This window comes from Castor canadensis, chromosome 10, assembly GCF_047511655.1.
Source record: "Castor canadensis chromosome 10, mCasCan1.hap1v2, whole genome shotgun sequence".
Lineage (NCBI taxonomy): Eukaryota > Metazoa > Chordata > Mammalia > Rodentia > Castoridae > Castor > Castor canadensis.
In genome coordinates this window covers 110,977,053-110,994,273 of record NC_133395.1, presented here as the reverse complement: position 1 = coordinate 110,994,273, position 17,221 = coordinate 110,977,053, and the positions used below count along the sequence as shown (strand labels likewise).

Genomic DNA, 17,221 nt, shown 5'->3' with positions numbered 1-17,221 from the left:
CGCCAAAAGGAGGTTCCCCGCGTCCCGCGCCCACCCCGTCTCCAAGACAACGCCCGGGCCCCCGCCGGCCTCCGTAGGGGCCTTTTCCTCCAGCGTACTTGAGCCTTCAGGGCTTGGGCGATGACTTTAGCACCAGACACCTTCTCCCCGCTTCTGTCGCTACGCTCTGCGGAGTTACTTTCCGGCATCTTCCACCTAAAACTTCGGGCTAACACAGTCGCCCAGCAAAACAAACCCCAAAACCACCGCACGCCGCTCGTGTGGCTGCGCCTCTGACGGACAGAAGAACAGCCAACCGCTTTAAACAACGGGAGGAAGAGGCGGGGCTAACGAGACTCCGCTCCTGGCCAGGTGAGAAAGTAAACACGCTCTTTCTCCAGTCAGAACCACGCGCCCTCTTCCCGGCTCCTCCATTCGCGGGCTTAGTGTCAGAAGGAGGCGGGACTAGCAGGAGGCTGCAGCTTCTGCCGAGTGGGTAAGAAAACCGAACCACGGAGGCCTCTCGCCATATTCTCGAACTCTTTTACAGTACCAACGCTCTTTAACACCACGAAGGGCTAGTGGCGCATGCGCACATCCGGGTGGAAAGCGAGCCGGGAGCAAAGGAGAAGGAGGCGTGGCGCAGGTCCCCTCCCTCCCCCCTCCCCCCGCGCAAGGGCTGCCGGGCAGCGGGCTGGCTGGATCTTGGTGGAGTTGAGTAAAGTCGCTTGTGGGTCCTGTTGTCATGTGGTGTCCTCTGATTTCATAACCTTGTGAAATATGTTACCTAAGTCCGTGAACAGAGGTTTGCTCTTTACCCTTGATTTATAAATATCACCGAGTTTCCAAACCCTACAACCCAGCCCATGCTCAGACTTTGATCCTGTCCCCTTACCGGCTCTCCAGCCCTTGCTGTAACCCACATTACTCTCCATCGCTGCCTTTCCAAAGTCAGGGAATGAGGACTCTCAGAATTCTCAGATTCAGTCCCTACATACAACCAGCCCCTGCACCTCACGGACTTTGAAACTTTTTTTAAGTGAGAAAGATGTTTGCAGTATGTCATTTCTTAAGCCATGCCTCATTCGACCATCTGGGTAGGGATAAATGTCAAAATTAAAAATAATCTGCTTTAAAAATTTAGGCCACGTAAAAGTTTCACAATAAAGAGAAAAATCTCCAATTTTATCAAAGATTGAGAATTTCATTTTTTGAGAATTTTACCATATTGTTAAACAAAGACCAGTGATAGGTAGAGTACACAGAAACAAGAGCTGGCACCCAGCATGAGTAGTGAAACGAATGAGAAGCAATTGGAAGTGAAAAAATTTCTAAACCCTTCCAAAAGTTCTTCCCTTCTTTATTTCAATCCCTCTCCCCACCGCAAGAGGAGAGTAAAATGGTTATCTCCCTGGGAATGGGAGAGAGATTTCTTTGAAGTCTTAGAGTTCATCTAAAAAGTAAATGCAGATTTTGCATTCTACTCCAGAGTGTACCCCATATAACAATGACATTTTGTTTATTAAAGTATAATAAACACAATTAAATGTACAGATCTTAAATGTATGAGTTCTGACAGTTATGTACACATATGTAGGTACCACTCAAAATAAAAATGACATTTTAGCCGGGCATTAGTTGCTCATGCCTGTAATCCTAGCTACTCAGAAGACAGAGATCAGGAGGATCGCAGTTTGAAGCCAGTCCGGGCAAATAGTTCATGGGACCCTATCTCAAAAATAAAAGGGGCTGGCAGAATGACTCAAAGAGTGGAGCGCCTGCCTAGCAAGCATGGGGCCCTGAGTTCAAGCCCTAGTACTGCCAAAAAAAAAAAAAAAAAAAAAAGACATCTTAAGTTGCTTCCTGGAAGCAAACAAGTAAAACTGACATTCCAGTAAGATGCAAAGCATTCTTTTTGTGCTTTGAATAATACTTGAACAGTACCTCCTGCCTGTGTTTGAGAAATGTGGATCCCACTGCTCTCCATCATGTGAAATTACTGTTCGTATCAGTAATTCCCTGACAGTCTCTACCCTCATTGCACCAGAATCACTAGGAAACGTTTTTCAAAATACAGTCTCTTGGGCCCTATCCCAGACCTTTTGAATCAGCATCTTAGGACAAGCTAAGTGTTTGTATTTTTTTTTTAAGCTGCTACCTCATTGTGATTTTTTTGCCCCAGATTGAGAACCACTCGCTGTGTACTCATGCTGGAGGCATAAGTTAATAATTAAGTGTATGGTTGCCTGTTTACCAAAGTAATACTGTTGATTAATTTGGACTTACAGGTTCAAGGCCGAACCTGTTTGACATTGTATAGTCATAATCAGTTCATGGGACCTTGTGTCTATAATCATTGAAGAATTACTCAGTATGAAGTGCAGTTGAAACTGAACCCTGAATTGGAACACATCCCCAGAATCCACAGAAAGTGGTTTTGGAAAAGGATGAATCTTTAGCTAGCTAGATTCTGCTGTTTGGCAAGGAGTAATGTCTCTGAAATTGTTCTTGTTTTTACCTTTGCACCTTTCAGTTCAGAGTGCAGCTTTCCACTCTTCATTGGCCTCTGAGGATTTAGCAAAAGTGTTATGAGTCCTATTCTCAGGGCCAAGGAGCAACTCCTTTCCAATCCAACTGTAATTAAAAGATCCCTTTGGGGGCTAGAGGTATATCTCAAGTGGTAGAGTGTCTGCTTTGCAAGCATGAAGCCCTAAGTTCAAGCCCTAGTCACACACACACAAAAAGTTGCCTTTGTGTGGACTTTGTATGAATTAACCATATTTTTATCACTTTTGTTGTAAAGAGGCATGGAATTTTATTTGTTGGCTATTTAATGGAATTTGTTTTGATTGATTGATTGATTGATTTTGTTTCTTATTTATTCCTCAAAGAGGAATAAATCTAATTTTTTGAAAGAAAAGGCCACAGTATTGATAACATGCTGTCCAAGGACAGAGCCAGTTATCAGAGCCTGCGTACCCGTTATTCTGTGGTTCTGGATTTGAAATTGTGAGGCTGTTTGACAACACTTCCATCTGGGTGAGGAGAATTTCCAGACAACCAGGTAAGACTTGCAAATATAGTTGCTTGAAGAAAATGTACTCTCAGAAGACTCTATCTTCTACAGAGTATAAAACCTTAGATCCCAGAATTGTGATAGCACATTTTAATTTCAGTAAACTCACAGGGACATTAAGAATTCTCGTGATTAGCTTAAAGCAAAACAGTAGCTAAACCTGTGAGATATATTCTCAAAAACATGTTTCGTTAAAATGTGAAGTGTTTGGTTATCAAATGAAGAAATTAATTAGGGCTATTTGTGGTATGTTATAGAATGGCTGAAAATAAGAGAAAATCGAACATTGATGCATATGCCCTATCCCCAGCATTTGGGAGGCTGAGGCAAGAGGGTGGTGAGTTTGAGGCCAGCCTGAGCTATGTAGTGAGACCCTGCCTCAAAAAATAAAATAACATTAGATAGAGGTAGATGGGTAGACAGATAGATGAAAGAGAGAAAGAATGCTTAAATGAATAGCAGAAGGGAAGAAGAAGAGTGGGAGGGGAGGAGAGGAAAAGAGAGGGAGAGAATTGGAACTGAATATCTTAAAAACAAGGAAAAAGCCAGCAGCAAGAAAAAAAAAGGAAATCTATGTACAACACTATATTTTAAAGTAACTCTTAAAACTATACAGCAGGAAATGTGCTATAGGAAATATGTTAACAGAGATGAGCAGGGCATAAAATACTATTTAGTTCTTTGAATAAAACAGGTTAAACTGATTTTGTTTGCTTCTCATTAAATTTATGGACTACATGGTACTGAAGCTTACAGATAGGCTTGACTCAAACCCAGTGAAAAGCTGCTTTATGTTATGGGGCCATCGGGCAGTTCAACAATACCTTCATAATATTAATACTACTAATAATAATGACAAAAAACCTCTCAGTGTCTGTTACTGGTTGACAGGCAACTGAGATCTTTTCCCTGGTACACCCTGACCTAGAGAAAGCTTAGAGTCCTGCCCTCGCCTACACTGTCAAGCCCTTAATCTTTGTGCTGCATTTTAATGCTGGTGCAACCCATGCCTGGAGCAGGGACCTGATGGGAAGAAAACAGAAGGAATGTTGTTTCCCCATTTTGACTTTGTTTCAGTCATTATGGATTTTTCTTTCAAAGCAAATTTGGGAAAGTTTGACATTAGCAGTAAACATTAACAAGGGTGTCTCCTGGTATATAAAATACGCTAGGAAATGGTGACCACTATATGTGTGTTTTGAGGATGTAAGAGATTCATCTCCTTGTGATAGAACCCAGACTTCAGAGTGGCCCTCAAGAGAAGAGATGTCAGCTATCACATAGGTAACATGGCATGAGTACTGAAATATTTTGTTTTCATTGTTTCTTCTGTTTAGCTATTAACAGTCATTACAGCCCCCTTGCTTTTAAAATTTACCTTTGTTAGGGTTCGAGAATCCTATTCCTCCGAGAGACAGAAAGTCACTCGTGAATGCAATCAACAAAGCAGAGTTTATTGAGCTGGCAAGCCAGGGTCAAGCGCCCACACAGACACACAGGTCCGATTGGGCAGACAAGACCCCGAGCCTCTTTAGGGAAGATCTTATATAGGCCCCTACCGGTCGTTACAGCAAAAGCCTGCACAGTACATAGCCAATGAGTTTGTAACACCACATACATTTCCAGCCTATCCATTTAAGAGTACATTACTTCTTAGCCTATAGATTCAAGGGTCAGTATTCGCGCACACGGTTACATTTAGCAAGCAGGCAGGGCACATCTTGCACGTACTTCTAGTCGTCTTTCGCAATCTGCTCACATTCCTCACATTCCTCACATTCCACCTGCCCCCATCCTGTTTATCTTATCCTGCAAGGGGCATCCTGTGCTGGCTTTACTGGTTTCTGCTATGGGGATCTGCTGGGGCAAAGGGCACATCCTTTCATTCTCCCCTTTTCTTTGGGCTATATTGAGGAATCATTCTCAAGGGGATGAAGAGCCTGGTATTGTTGGCGGAGGACCAGAAGTTGGACAGTGTTAATTCGGTTTTTGATGAAAGTCACAAGTCGGTTTAGAATACAAGGTCCTATTGTTAGAGTAGAGACTGATTGTCGCACACGCTGCAAGGTAAAAAGGGCTCCTGGATGATTTGTTTTGTAGAGTCTGACTCCCCAGGATTTACCCAATTCCCAATTTGTCACCTTTTTTCCTAAATCAGTGAAATTTATCATAATGGGATTACAATTGGGGGGAGTTGGGCATCCCTTATTTTTAGGTCTAGGTTGGTGGTATGTAATACCAGATTGAGAGACTCTACTTAACTGAATAAGGTCCCTCGTTTGGGGGGTGGCCACCATATGTCTCCTGAGCTCTCTAAACCCCATGACTTACAATAATAGTCTGAGATTTCTCCACATTTTTTCTGTGGTTGGGTTGGGGAGCGGGGCAGACATAGAAGTAACTTTGGCGCAAATCCCATTGTCCCCTGCCAGTGAATAAGGCCCTTAAGTCAAAGTATAATTCTGGGAACCAGGTGCTAGGAGGGGTCACCTTGGAGGTCTGGTTAAGAATGTCTCCTGTGGATACATCTACAATCATCCAGGTCAGGTTAAAAGGTTGATGTGGATTTGTATGCCCCAAGCAAGTGGTGGACAGGGTTAGAAAAAGGAATAAGGTTACCGAAGTCCAGTTTGCTGAAGTTTGAGTTTGAAGGAATTGTCCTTGTGGTGGGACACCCTTCTTGTTGGCAGGAAGTCTTCCTTCACAGCTACCGGGTCCGCCGGTCTGATGTGGGTGTAGTGGACCCAGGTGATGATCCCATTCTAGGAGGGCTGCGGAGCATCTGGGGTGTTTTCGTTTTCCGGAGCATCCTGTATCAGCCGGAGCTTGAGTGGATTTGTGGGATGCTGTCGTGCAGTCCAATTTCCCTGCTCCTCCTGAGGACGTGCCTGTCTCACATGGGAGTGGTGTACTCATGGTGCAATTCCATCGACCTTGAGGGCGGTGGGGGTAGTAAGCAGTACAACATAAGGTCCTTTCCATCTAGGCTCTAGGGTTTTAGACTGGTGCCTTTTAATCCATACCATGTCACCCGGGACTATGCCATGTTCCAGAGTCGGGACCCTCTCAGTAGTATGGTACGCTTGAATTAAGGGCCATATTTGTTGTTGCACCTTAGCTAGAGCCTGTAGCACAGTCAGGTAATTTGGGGCCAGATCACCTAGTCCCGGGCTTAAGGTCCTTTGAATGATGGGGGGTGGAGCCCCATACAGGATCTCAAAGAGGGTTAGCCCATGGACATAAGGGGAGTTCCGGACTCGGAAGATGACCAAGGGAAGGAGTGTCACCCAATCACCACCAGTCTCCAGGGCCAATTTGGCTAAAGTCTTCTTTAGTGTCCTATTCATCCTTTCTACTTGCCCTGAGCTCTGGGGGTTATATTCATAATGTAGTTTCCAATTGGCCCCCATAGCCTGGGCTAGTCCCTGCAGGACTTTACTAACAAAAGCCGGACCGTTATCTGACCCAATTGCCTCAGGCACCCCGTACCTGGGTATGATTTCCTCTAGTAAGGCTTTTGCCACTACCTGACTCGTCTCCCTCTTTGTAGCAAATACCTCCACCCAGCCCGAAAAGGTATCTATGAACACTAGCAAATATTTGTACCCAAACTTCCCTGGTTTTACTTTGGTAAAATCCACTTCCCAGCTTCTTCCTGGGGCCCTCCCCCGTTCCCGAATACCTGTGTGGTGCCCCTCCCTTCGTCCTGGTTTCATAGCTGTACAGCTAGCACAATCCTCCACAATTTGACGGATGGCCTCGGTCTGGTTCGGAAATCGGAGTTGTGCAGATGTCAGCAAGTCTAGCAACTTTCTCCGCCCCAAGTGGGTGGACTTATGTAAGTTAGCTAACAGGAATCGGCCGAGTTTCTCGGGCAGGATTAGCTTGCCTTCCAAGTCGCTTCTCCATTTATCCTCCCTTTTTCTAGTGAGGGAGTGGGCTCTCATCCAAGTGAAATCCTCCGAGGAGTACTCTGGTTGGGGAGGTAGTGAAGGGAGCTCAGGGACAGGCACATCTATAGCCGCGACCATGGAGGGACTCACCATTGCTGCTCTCCTAGCTTCTTGATCCGCCCTGTTGTTACCGACAGCTTCCGGAGTCTTGGCAGACTGATGGCCTGGGACATACATCACTGCCACTGCCTTTGGTTTTTCCACTGCTATTAATAGACGCTGGACTTCGGCCAGGTTTTTTAAGCCTTTCTCTTCTGCTGTGCGAAATCCCCTTTCGCGATAGATGGCTCCGTGGACGTGGATGGTACCGAAAGCATAGCGGCTATCGGTGTAGATATTGACTCGTTTTCCTTCTGCCCTTTCCAGGGCCTCAGCCAAGGCAATTAATTCTGCCTTTTGGGCTGAGGTTCCGGGTGGGAGGGCGCTGCTCCATACCGTGTTTCCTTCTTGGTCAACCACTGCTGCCCCTGCCCTTTGGACTCCATTTTGGACAAAACTGCTTCCATCAGTGTACCAGTTTAATTTACAGCCGGACAGTGGGGTGTCCTTTAGGTCAACTCATACCTGGGTAACTTCGGAGAGGAACTCCTTGCAGTCATGGACAGGTGTCTGTAGTTCCGGGTTGGGCAACAGGGTGGCAGGGTTCAGAGTTACGGGATCTGTGAAGGTGATCCGAGGGGAATCCAGCAAGAGCCCCTGGTAGTGGGTGAGCCTGGTATTCGTCATCCATTTCCCAGGTGGTTGTTTAAGGACTCCCTCCACTGGGTGAGGGGCCGTGACCCAGAGGGCCTGTCCAAAGGTTAATTTGTCTGCTTCTCTCACTAACATGGCAACGGCCGCTATGATGCGGAGGCAGGGGGGCCATCCTGATGCTACTGTGTCTAATTTCTTGGAAAGATATGCCACGGGTCTCTTCCAGGGACCTAACTGTTGGGTCAGGACTCCTTTGGCTACCCCCTTTTTTTCATCCACAAACAGAGTGAACGATTTTGTGGGGTCTGGTAGGGTCAAGGCAGGGGCCTGGAGAAGAGCGGCCTTTAGCTGGTCAAAGGCCCGCTGTTGTTCCTCTCCCCACCTCCAATCCGGAGCCTCTTTCGTGGCCTCATATAGGGGTCTGGCTATCTCCGCAAATCCCGGAATCCAGAGTCTACAGAACCCTGCGGAGCCCAGGAACTCTCTCACTCCCCTAGTGGATATGGGGGGTGGAATAGTCAAAATAGTCTGTTTCATGGCATCAGTCAGCCATCTTGCCCCATCTGCGATCCGATAACCCAGATATGTCACTGACCTTTCACAGATGTGGGTCTTCTTGGCACTCGCCTGATATCCCAGCTCACCTAACTCCGTTAGCAGGTGTTCAGTAGCCTCGCTGCACTCCTCTCGGGTTTCTGCCGCTAACAGTAAGTCATCAACATACTGTAGTAGAGTGACTCGCGGGTGACTCCGGTGAAAGGGCTCCAGGTCCTGGCTCAGGGCCTCGTTAAACAGGGTGGGAGAATTTTTAAATCCTTGTGGCAGTCTGGTCCAAGTGAGCTGTCCGGTCCGGCCCCCATCCTCTTGCCATTCGAATGCAAATAGCGGCTGGCTGATTTCTGACAATGGAATGCTGAAGAAAGCATCTTTCAAATCAAGGGTTGTATACCATACTTGTGAGGGCGGTAGGTGACTGAGCAAGGTATAGGGATTCGGTACAGTGGGATGAATGTCCTCCGCCTGCTCATTTACCTTTCACAGGTCTTGCACAGGCCTATAGTCCCCGCTTCCTGGCTTTTGGACGGGGAGCAGAGGAGTATTCCAGGCGGACCGATAAGGCCGCAGTACTCCTTCCTTTATTAGCCTGCGAATATGAGGGGCTATGCCTCTTCGAGCCTCTTTGGGCATAGGATACTGTTTTACCCGAATGGGAAGAGCAGAAGCCTTCAATTGTATAACTACGGGAGGGAGGTGTTTGGCAAGGCCAATTCCCGCAGTCTCTGCCCAGGCTGTGGGAAACCTTTTTAGCCATTGAGCTATGTCCCCTCCTGGCTCCTGTCGGCTCTCAAACAGTCGATATTCGTCAGCCAATGATAGGGACAGGATGTGTATCGGGCTCCCCTCCCAATCAGTCACAATTATTTCATCTGGTTCAAAATAGATATGGGCCCCTACTTTGGTGAGCAGGTCCCGTCTGAGCAAGGGAGCGGGGCTCTCAGGGACGACCAGGAAGGAGTGTGTGACCTGGTGTTTTCCTAAGTCTACCTTTCTTTTGGTAGTCCATGAGCATAACTGTGTACCCGTGGCCCCCTGAACTACACTTGTTCGTTCCTTGTTCAAAGGTCCACATGCCTTGTTTAAGACCGAATACTGGGCGCCGGTATCCACCATGAACCCCATCGGCTTCCCCTCCACACATACAGTTACCCAAGACTCGGGGAGGGGGTCCGAGCCCCATCTCCCTCAGTCCTCTTCTCCGGCTAGGACTCTGGGCTGCTCCACTGCTCGTTCCCTTTCCCTGTTACCTCCTGGTCTCCTGCCAAACCCTCTTCTTCCCTTTAACTTAGGGCACTCTCTCTTCCAATGCCCAGTCTCCTTACAGTAAAAACAGTGTTCCTTATCCGGGGTCCTGGCATGGCCTCCTTCCCTGGGTTGGTCCCGGACAACCCACTAGAAAAATACGGGCCATTTCTCTTTGTTGCTTTCGGTTCTCCTTAGCCTGGAACTCCCTGTCCTCCTTTCTCAATTTCTCCTGGGCCTCCCTGTCTTCCTTTCTCCGCCTTTCCTCCCTTTCTTCTGGAGTTTCCCTTGCGGTAAAGACCTTCTCTGCTATCTGTAACATTTCCCTAATGGTTATCTCCCCTAAGTTTTCTCCTAATGTCTGGAGCTGCCTGATTAATGAATGAGAATACCACAGCAGACCAGTGGATCTCCACCTCGGGGTCAATAGGGGTGTACTGACAGTATGCCTCATAGAGGCGCTCTAAGAAACCGGCCGGGCTTTCATTTTCCCCTTGGATAACTGCCTTTACCTTTGCAAAGTTGGTGGGCCTCCTAGCAGCCGCTCGGAGACCTGCCATAAGAGTCTGGCGGTAGATTTGGAGACGCTCCCTACCTTCTGCTGTCCCGAAATCCCAATCAGGGCGGCGTAGGGGGAAGGCCTCGTCTATGGCCGGTTGGAGGGTTGTGGGTCTCCCGTTGTCCCCCAAGACGTTCTTTCTAGCTTCGTGGAGGATGCGCTCCCACTCCTCTGTTGTAAAAAGAGTATTGAGCAGCTGGTGACAGTCGTCCCATGTGGGGCGGTGTGTATGCATGACGGACGGACTCCAGGAGATCTATGAGACACTTAGGGTCTTCTGAAAAGGGTGGGTTCTGCGTCCTCCAGTTATATAGATCACTGGAGGAGAAGGGCCAGTACTGAAACTGTTGCCCCCCTCCCGGTCCTCCTTGGCCTACCGTCCAGACTGGAAATGTGGGGACAGTTTCCTCCCCATGTGTTGATGAGGAGGGCCCATCTTCTCCCTCCCTTTCCCGTACCCCTCGGGGGCGGAGTCTTCGACCCATTCCTCCTCCGGCCGTCGGTCCTGTTGAGGAGGATGAGGAAATTTCCTCCTCCGGAGCACTGGCCTGACCAGGGGGAGTCACGTATGGGGGCGGCCGATCTTCCTCTACCCCCGCGAGGGATGGGTAAAGGGGGGAACTCTCCGGTAAGACCAGGGGTGGTAAAGAGGGTGTCCTATTTTGAGGACTGGTCAGGGAGGGAAGGGGAGGTTTCTCTTCCTCTTTTATAACCAAGGCAGGCGTGACTGGGGTTTTAGCCCCGGGAGCCGAACTGGAGGGGTGAGTCAGAAAAGCTGTTAACCAAGGAGGGGGGGGTTCCCCGCTAAATCTTCCCAAACCAAAATGTAGGGGACCTGATCTGGGTGGCCTTGATTGCCTGGTCGGAAAACGACAGCCTTGACCTTAGTGATCAGGTCTAGGGAGAGGGAACCTTGAATGGGCCATCCGACTCCGAAGGTGGGCCATTCTGCAGAACAAAGGGTGTTGAACTTACCTTTCTTAATGACCAGACCCACATTTAATGCTCTTTTTTTGACTTCTGGAAAGTGAGAGAGAATCAAAGACTTTGGGGTTGCTTGTCCCTGTCCCATTGTGGGATGAGAAGCAACCGCCAGGAGAGATAGAACAAAAAGGGTGAAAGCAACAATAACTCCACACACACAGAACACTCTCCACCACTCGCTTGGACCGGTCCTTCTCTCACGCTGGTGCGCACCCCATTCAATCTCCTCACCGTCCAATTTGGATATCAGGCCAAAAGGCGTCCACTTGATGGGTGGTCGGTCGACTAGTTCAATTAGTTCTTCACCTGGCGCCAGGATTCCTGAAATGCTCGAGCCCAAATGAGAGGAAAGCCTCTCCCAGCAGGACCTCGTGGTCCCCTTAACGAGATTCCCAGAATGAATCTCCCCGGGGATTGGCCAAATCTCCGCCGCGGCCCAAACGGGAACAATCATCTACCAATTAGTTCCCTCCAAATGAGAATCTCAGACTCTCCCAATGCCTAGGACTTGGAATTACCTCTGCTTTCTCATGGACGGTCTGCCTTCTTGAAAAAGGGTATCTCGGTGGAACCTCCAAATGTTAGGGTCCGAGAATCCTATTCCTCCGAGAGACAGAGAGTCACTCGTGAATGCAATCAACAAAGCAGAGTTTATTGAGCTGGCAAGCCAGGGTCAAGCTCCCACACAGACACACAGGTCCGATTGGGCAGACAAGACCCCGAGCCTCTTTAGGGAAGATCTTATATAGGCCCCTACCGGCCGTTACAGCAAAAGCCCGCACAGTACATGGCCAATGAGTTTGTAACACCACATACATTTCCAGCCTATCCATTTAAGAGTACATTACTTCTTAGCCTATAGATTCAAGGGTCAGTATTCGCGCACACGGTTACATTTAGCAAGCAGGCAGGGCACATCTTGCACGTACTTCTAGTCGTCTTTCGCAATCTGCTCACATTCCTCACATTCCTCACATTCCACCTGCCCCCATCCTGTTTATCTTATCCTGCAAGGGGCATCCTGTGCTGGCTTTACTGGTTTCTGCTATGGGGATCTGCTGGGGCAAAGGTCACATCCTTTCACCTTATTGCTTTGTTTTGCTTTTCATCATTCTCTGTGTTAGCAAAACAAAGACTTACCTCTAGGGCAGTCTCTCTCAGTGATTTCCAGGGTGTGTGGTTTAAGTCCTGGCAAGGGACATCTTGATGAAGATCTTAAGCCTATAAACTTATTTCATCATGTGTGAGTTCCTTTGAGCTTACCTATTGTTTTTCATTTCATTTCACATTTATGACGTCTGTCAGACACATGTAAGGAATAGGGATTAATACACACCTGTATGCCCAGCCCTTGCTTAACAAATACAGGGCTGTGACCAGTGATAGAACACCTGCGTAGCAAGCACAAAGCCCTGAGTTCATACTTCAGTACTGCCAAAAAAGAAAATAAAAATAAAGAAATACATCATAACAAAAACAATGAGCCTCCTGCATGTCCCTTGCCCAGTACATCTCTTTCCCTGTTCCATAGAGGCAACCTCTATCTTGAATTTGATGTTTGTAATCCCCTCATTCATTTTTTTCGGTGATGTACATTATCTTAATCCGTTTTCTGTTGCTATAACGGATTATTTGAGACTGGATAAAGAAGTTTATTTTGGCTCACTGTTTAGAGTATAGGAAGTTCATGTGCATGGTGCTGTCATGTGCTCAGTTTCTGGTGAGGGCCTCGTAGAAGGGTAAACAAATGCTTGAGAAAGAGAAAAGGGTGCTACACTCTGGAGACAGCTAACCCATTCCTGAGAGAAAAGCATTGATTCATTTGTGAGGGCTTAGCTCCTGTGGCCTAGACACTTCCAGTATGGCCACTAGACCTTCCAGTATGGCCACACTGAGGAATTAGGGTTCTATCACAAGAATTTTGGGGAACACACTCAAACCATAGTGTAGCAGGAATCTTGAACACAGACATGGGACACTGAGGCAATTCAGCAGAAAGCAACGTTTTATTGTGCCGACACAGACTCAGCAAACTCAAGTCCAAAGGCTGAGCCCCCAGAACAAAGGGGTCTCACCTTATATACCCTTGCAAGCAGGTTACAGAAGCAAAAAGCAAAGCTTAACCCATATGTGGTTGCATGTAACATAATTGGCTACTTCACCCCAGTGTTACGTGACCTTCTTCACATTTAGATTCTTTAAGTTTTATCTCCCTGCTATGCCATCCCCTCCCCCTGCTACATTATCAGAACAGACTTGCTTGCTTCTTTTCTGGTTCTCCTCCCTGCTACATTATTCCCCCCTTTGACCCTCCTAGGGTCAAAGAGCATCATCTGGATGTAGGGATTTGTATTCCCATAGCATCATTACATGGGCAGCTGCCTTTCTTTTGACTGTGGCCTCGATAAGTCTGGAGACAGACCTTACAATCAGGGGGGCCAGGCAGGGCAGAACCAGACAAGCCCCGAAAATCAACAGTATAACAATTATAAGGGTTTTGAATCCCCTGAAAGTTGAAAACCATCCTCCAAATAATTCCCTGGGGTTCTATCCTGTCCAGGTCTGGAATGGGATGTGGGCAGTTTTTCTCATTTGGTCTGTGGTTTCCTCCATGACCTTTCCTTTATCATCTATCTGTAAGCAGCAGTTGCTCAGGTTAAATTTTCCACAAATTCCTCCCTCAGAAGCAAGCAAATAGTCTCTGGTTTTGATAGCTGGCATTATATTTAGTACTGTGCTTAACCAATAAATTGAGGACTCTTGCAGTTTCATTTGTTATAATTTCAGCAATGGTTTAGCATATAGATTGGGGTGCGATAGCTACAGGATCTATCTTCTGCCCAAGTGGCAGGACCATAGTACTGGATGATTCACTCAGGAGGCCATTCGTTATCTTTCCAATTGCCAATTTGTAAAGCATCCCATTTTTGTCTACTTAATTTTTCTTCATATATGGGGTCTCCTAGTTTTTCACCTTATCTGAGGGGAAGCAAGAAGGATTGAGCCTAGTATGCAAGAGTCAAACCAGCTTCTAAGTAGCACCATATAACCTTGCTTCCGCAGACCCAATATGGCCACCTGGGTGCCCACCAATCTATGTTTGCGGTAAGATTGTTCCAAGCTTTCTGGAGATTAGAGAAGTTGGCCAGTGGGTGGGGCTGGGGTTCTGTGTGGTTTGGAGCTCCCCATCGTGGGTCTTTTGGGCAGTGTTGTTGTAAAACTTTTGTCCTAAACAAGTTAAATCCCCTACCTGGGTAGAGAACCACCCTTTTGGGTGGGAGATACAGTAGTTCCCAATGATAGAAGTTTTTAGGAGCCAGACACGTTTCCTGTGATTAGGGAAGGTGGTCTCATTAAAGGGCACCATGGGTCTAGCTCCCTTGCTTCTCATGGCCCGTGGTCTCCCATGTTGGTTCATTCACAAGCATAGCATGAAGTGACATTCAGTGGCTGGGCTATAGACTCAGCCAATGAGAGGAATAAGTTTTTGGTCTTGTCAGATATAGGGAACTCACTTTTTCATTTTCTCATAAAAGGAATGAAAGACTTGGTAAAAGGAACTCTCATGGTTGATAGTCACTAACTTGAGGTGCAACAGGGTCCCAGGATCATACCCCTTTCCATTTATCTTTACACTGACCATACATCCCTGTTCCCAATCTGAGGGCTTAAGTATAGTAAAATTTACAGGATTACAATTGCCAAGGTGTAGGTGTTCCCTTGTGGAAGGGAGCCAAGTGTCCTACTGTCTGCCAAGTAGCCCATGAGACACAACTCCAGTAAACACATAATGGCAATCTGTGCCACCACATGACCTGCTGCACCGGTCCGGGCACATGTATTTATCATTTAACATATAGGCTCTCTCCCAGGTTAGGCCTCCACAGCCACAGCCTATACCACCACATCCACCTTGGTCTATGGCCACACACGCATCAAAAAACTGAAACTGTCTTATCAGGATTGAACACCCGGGTGCGGTTAATGAGGTCCCTAATCCCCATAGTGCTGTCAGATCTCCAGACCTCCAACCATTGCTCCTGAGGGCTGTAGGTGGGGTTGAAGCAGACATGCTGATTACCATGGGAGCACACTGAATAGATGGTACGGTTGTGGGTACATGACCCAATGACAGCTCCTGCACAAGAGAAGTAAATATGGAAAAGCAAAGCACTGGTGACAACACTTCCTGCCCCAGTGGTATGCATACATAGATCACAGTTCAAGATCTAAGTTCCCAAGCAAGGAACTGATTAGATACAACAAAAAGGGAAACATGGAAAAGACCCATCCCTGAAAGGAAAAGATGACTCCTCAACCTTCCACCATGGGTAGACTAGTCAGATTCTGGACTGACTAGACCAGAGCTGTCATTCTGCTGTCTGTAGTCCTCTGTTGTTTCCCATGAAGCAGAGTCTTGCCGAGGAAGGGCATGGGCATTCCAGAGGGTGACCTTGCTCAGTGAAGCCAGATCAGGGATGTATTCCCACTCAAGAGATGCTGGCTTTACTTGGCTGCGGTGGATCCAAGGAGCAGTCTCTACTACTTTAACTGCAGTGGGGATAGACAGAATAACAACAAAAGGGCCTCCCCAAAGAGGCTTTAACAGTTGGACATTCCATTCTTTTACCCAGACAGCATCCCCTGGCCTATAAGGGTGCATGGCAGTTTTCAGGCTGACAGAAGTCTCTCCCAGACCTAGTCATTGATTCTTGACAAAGTCAACCTGAGGGCTTGCATCTGTTGCCTCAAGGTGAGGTCACCTACTTCCTTGAGGTCCCCCCCCATATGCCCTTGATTAAGGGTGGTGGGTGTCCATAAAGGACTTCAAAGGGTGAGATCCCTGTCTGCTTCATGGGACTAGACCTAATCCTTAATAATGATGTGGGTAGTAATTGATCCCATTGCAGATGGATCTCCTGACATAGTTTTCCCAACTGTAATTTCAGAGTTCTATTCATATGCTCCACTTTTCCTGAACTCTGGGGGTGGTAGGCTGTGTACAACTTCCAGGTGATTCCTAAGCCCTTAGCCATCAGCTGTACCACCTCAGTCACAAAGGCTGGACCATTATCTGCCTTAGTAGACACAGGTACTCCAAACTGAGGGATGATTTCCTTTAGCAGACATCTGACCACCTCCTAGGCCTCTTCAGTCCACATAGGGAAGGCTTCCACCCATCCTGAGAAGGTACAGACAAGCACCAACAGGTATTTGGATCCTCAAGCTCACGGCATTTCAGTAAAGTCCAAGACAAGGTTTTCAAGAGGTGTTCCGCCAATGCTGTGCACCTGGGGAGGCACTCTTGCCTGGGGTTGTTTTTGGCACATAGGCTACATTTTTCACATACTGCCTTACTTATGCTGGAGAGTTTGGGTTCATAAAAGTGCTGGGCCAGGGTGGTCTCAAGGGCTGTTTGCCCTGAATGAGTTTCTTTGTGGAATTGCTTGACAAATGTAGGGGCCAGTGACTCAGGTATGGCAATATAGCCATTGGCAAACTTCCACCATCCATCCAGTAGAAAATTTCCCTCCTCAGTCTTAAACCAAGCCTGTTCTTATGGCATACCATGGATCCCATTCAGTTAAGGGCATGGGAACAAGGCATCTGTTGGGGCTGGTCCCCTTGTGAGGGCCACTTGTTTGGCCTACTTGTCAGCTTTCCGGTTTCCCCGGGCAATTGTTGCATCTCCCTTGTGGTGCCCTTGGTAGTGTGGCCTGTTTAGGGGCCCACACAGTATCTAGCAATTTGAGGATTCCCTGCTCATACTTGATACTTTTTTTCCCCAACTTAATGAATCACTCTCTTTATATATGTCCCCATGGACATGAATGGTTGTGAAGGCATATTTAGAGTCAGTGTAGATGTTTACCTGTACTCCTGCAGCAAGCTGGAATGCCTACCTGAGGGTAACAAGTTCAGCCTTTTGTGCAGAAGCGGCGGGTGGGCCTCAATGACTGAGTCAAGTCACCACCTAATGGTGGTATGTGCTGTCCTGCACAAAGCTGCTGCCATCTGTGAAATATTCAATGTCTGGACTGCTCATAGGCTGATCAGTTAAATCTGGCCAGCTCAAGAAAACCTCATTCATAACCTCTAAGCAGTCATGCTCCAGGGTGCCCAAGCCAACCAGCAATAGGGTGGCCAGGTTTAGATAGAGTCTTAACAACCTCCAGC

The 17,221-nt window shown here is 47.5% G+C and overlaps 3 protein-coding genes across 6 annotated transcripts in view; 1 reads left to right on the top strand and 2 right to left on the bottom strand.

Annotated features, from left to right (window-relative positions):
* The window catches only part of Hacl1 (2-hydroxyacyl-CoA lyase 1), a 39,758-nt gene extending 39,523 nt beyond the window's left edge, over positions 1–235 (bottom strand). For both annotated transcript variants that reach the window (XM_020176976.2, XM_020176978.2), the window contains exon 1: positions 99–235. In XM_020176976.2, the coding sequence (XP_020032565.1) occupies positions 99–188 (90 nt within the window). In that variant the 5' untranslated portion in view covers positions 189–235. The remainder of the gene's footprint in view (positions 1–98) is intronic.
* Btd (biotinidase) overlaps positions 214–17,221 on the top strand; it is a 45,909-nt gene continuing 28,901 nt past the window's right edge. The window contains exons 1-2 of one of the 3 annotated variants that reach the window (XM_074043861.1): positions 342–475; positions 2,871–3,043. The gene's annotated coding sequence lies outside the window, so the exon portion shown is untranslated. Of the gene's footprint in view, positions 476–2,870; positions 3,044–17,221 lie in introns of all 3 variants that reach the window. The other 2 variants (XM_020176980.2, XM_074043862.1) reach the window with 2 other exon arrangements.
* On the bottom strand, positions 4,353–14,435 carry LOC141411407 (uncharacterized). Its single transcript, XM_074042894.1, has 3 exons — positions 14,330–14,435; positions 6,738–7,565; positions 4,353–5,988 (listed from the first exon to the last, which is right to left on the bottom strand). The coding sequence occupies exons 1-3, from the start codon at positions 14,433–14,435 to the stop codon at positions 5,369–5,371; spliced, it is 1,554 nt and encodes a 517-aa protein (XP_073898995.1). The 3' UTR covers positions 4,353–5,368.

What these genes read in the sequence shown, in the direction of transcription:
- LOC141411407 (XM_074042894.1), bottom strand. Translation starts at nt 14,435, where the DNA reads ATGAGAAGCAAGGGAGCTAGACCCATGGTGCCCTTTAATGAGACCACC. An exon ending in TTCTATCATTGGGAACTACT is followed by an intron (nt 7,566 to 14,329) that starts GTATCTCCCACC and finishes CCCAGGTATGAG; the next exon opens with TTGACCTAAAGGACACCCCA. An exon ending in AAGGGAGGGGCACCACACAG is followed by an intron (nt 5,989 to 6,737) that starts GTATTCGGGAAC and finishes ACCGCCCTCAAG; the next exon opens with GTCGATGGAATTGCACCATG.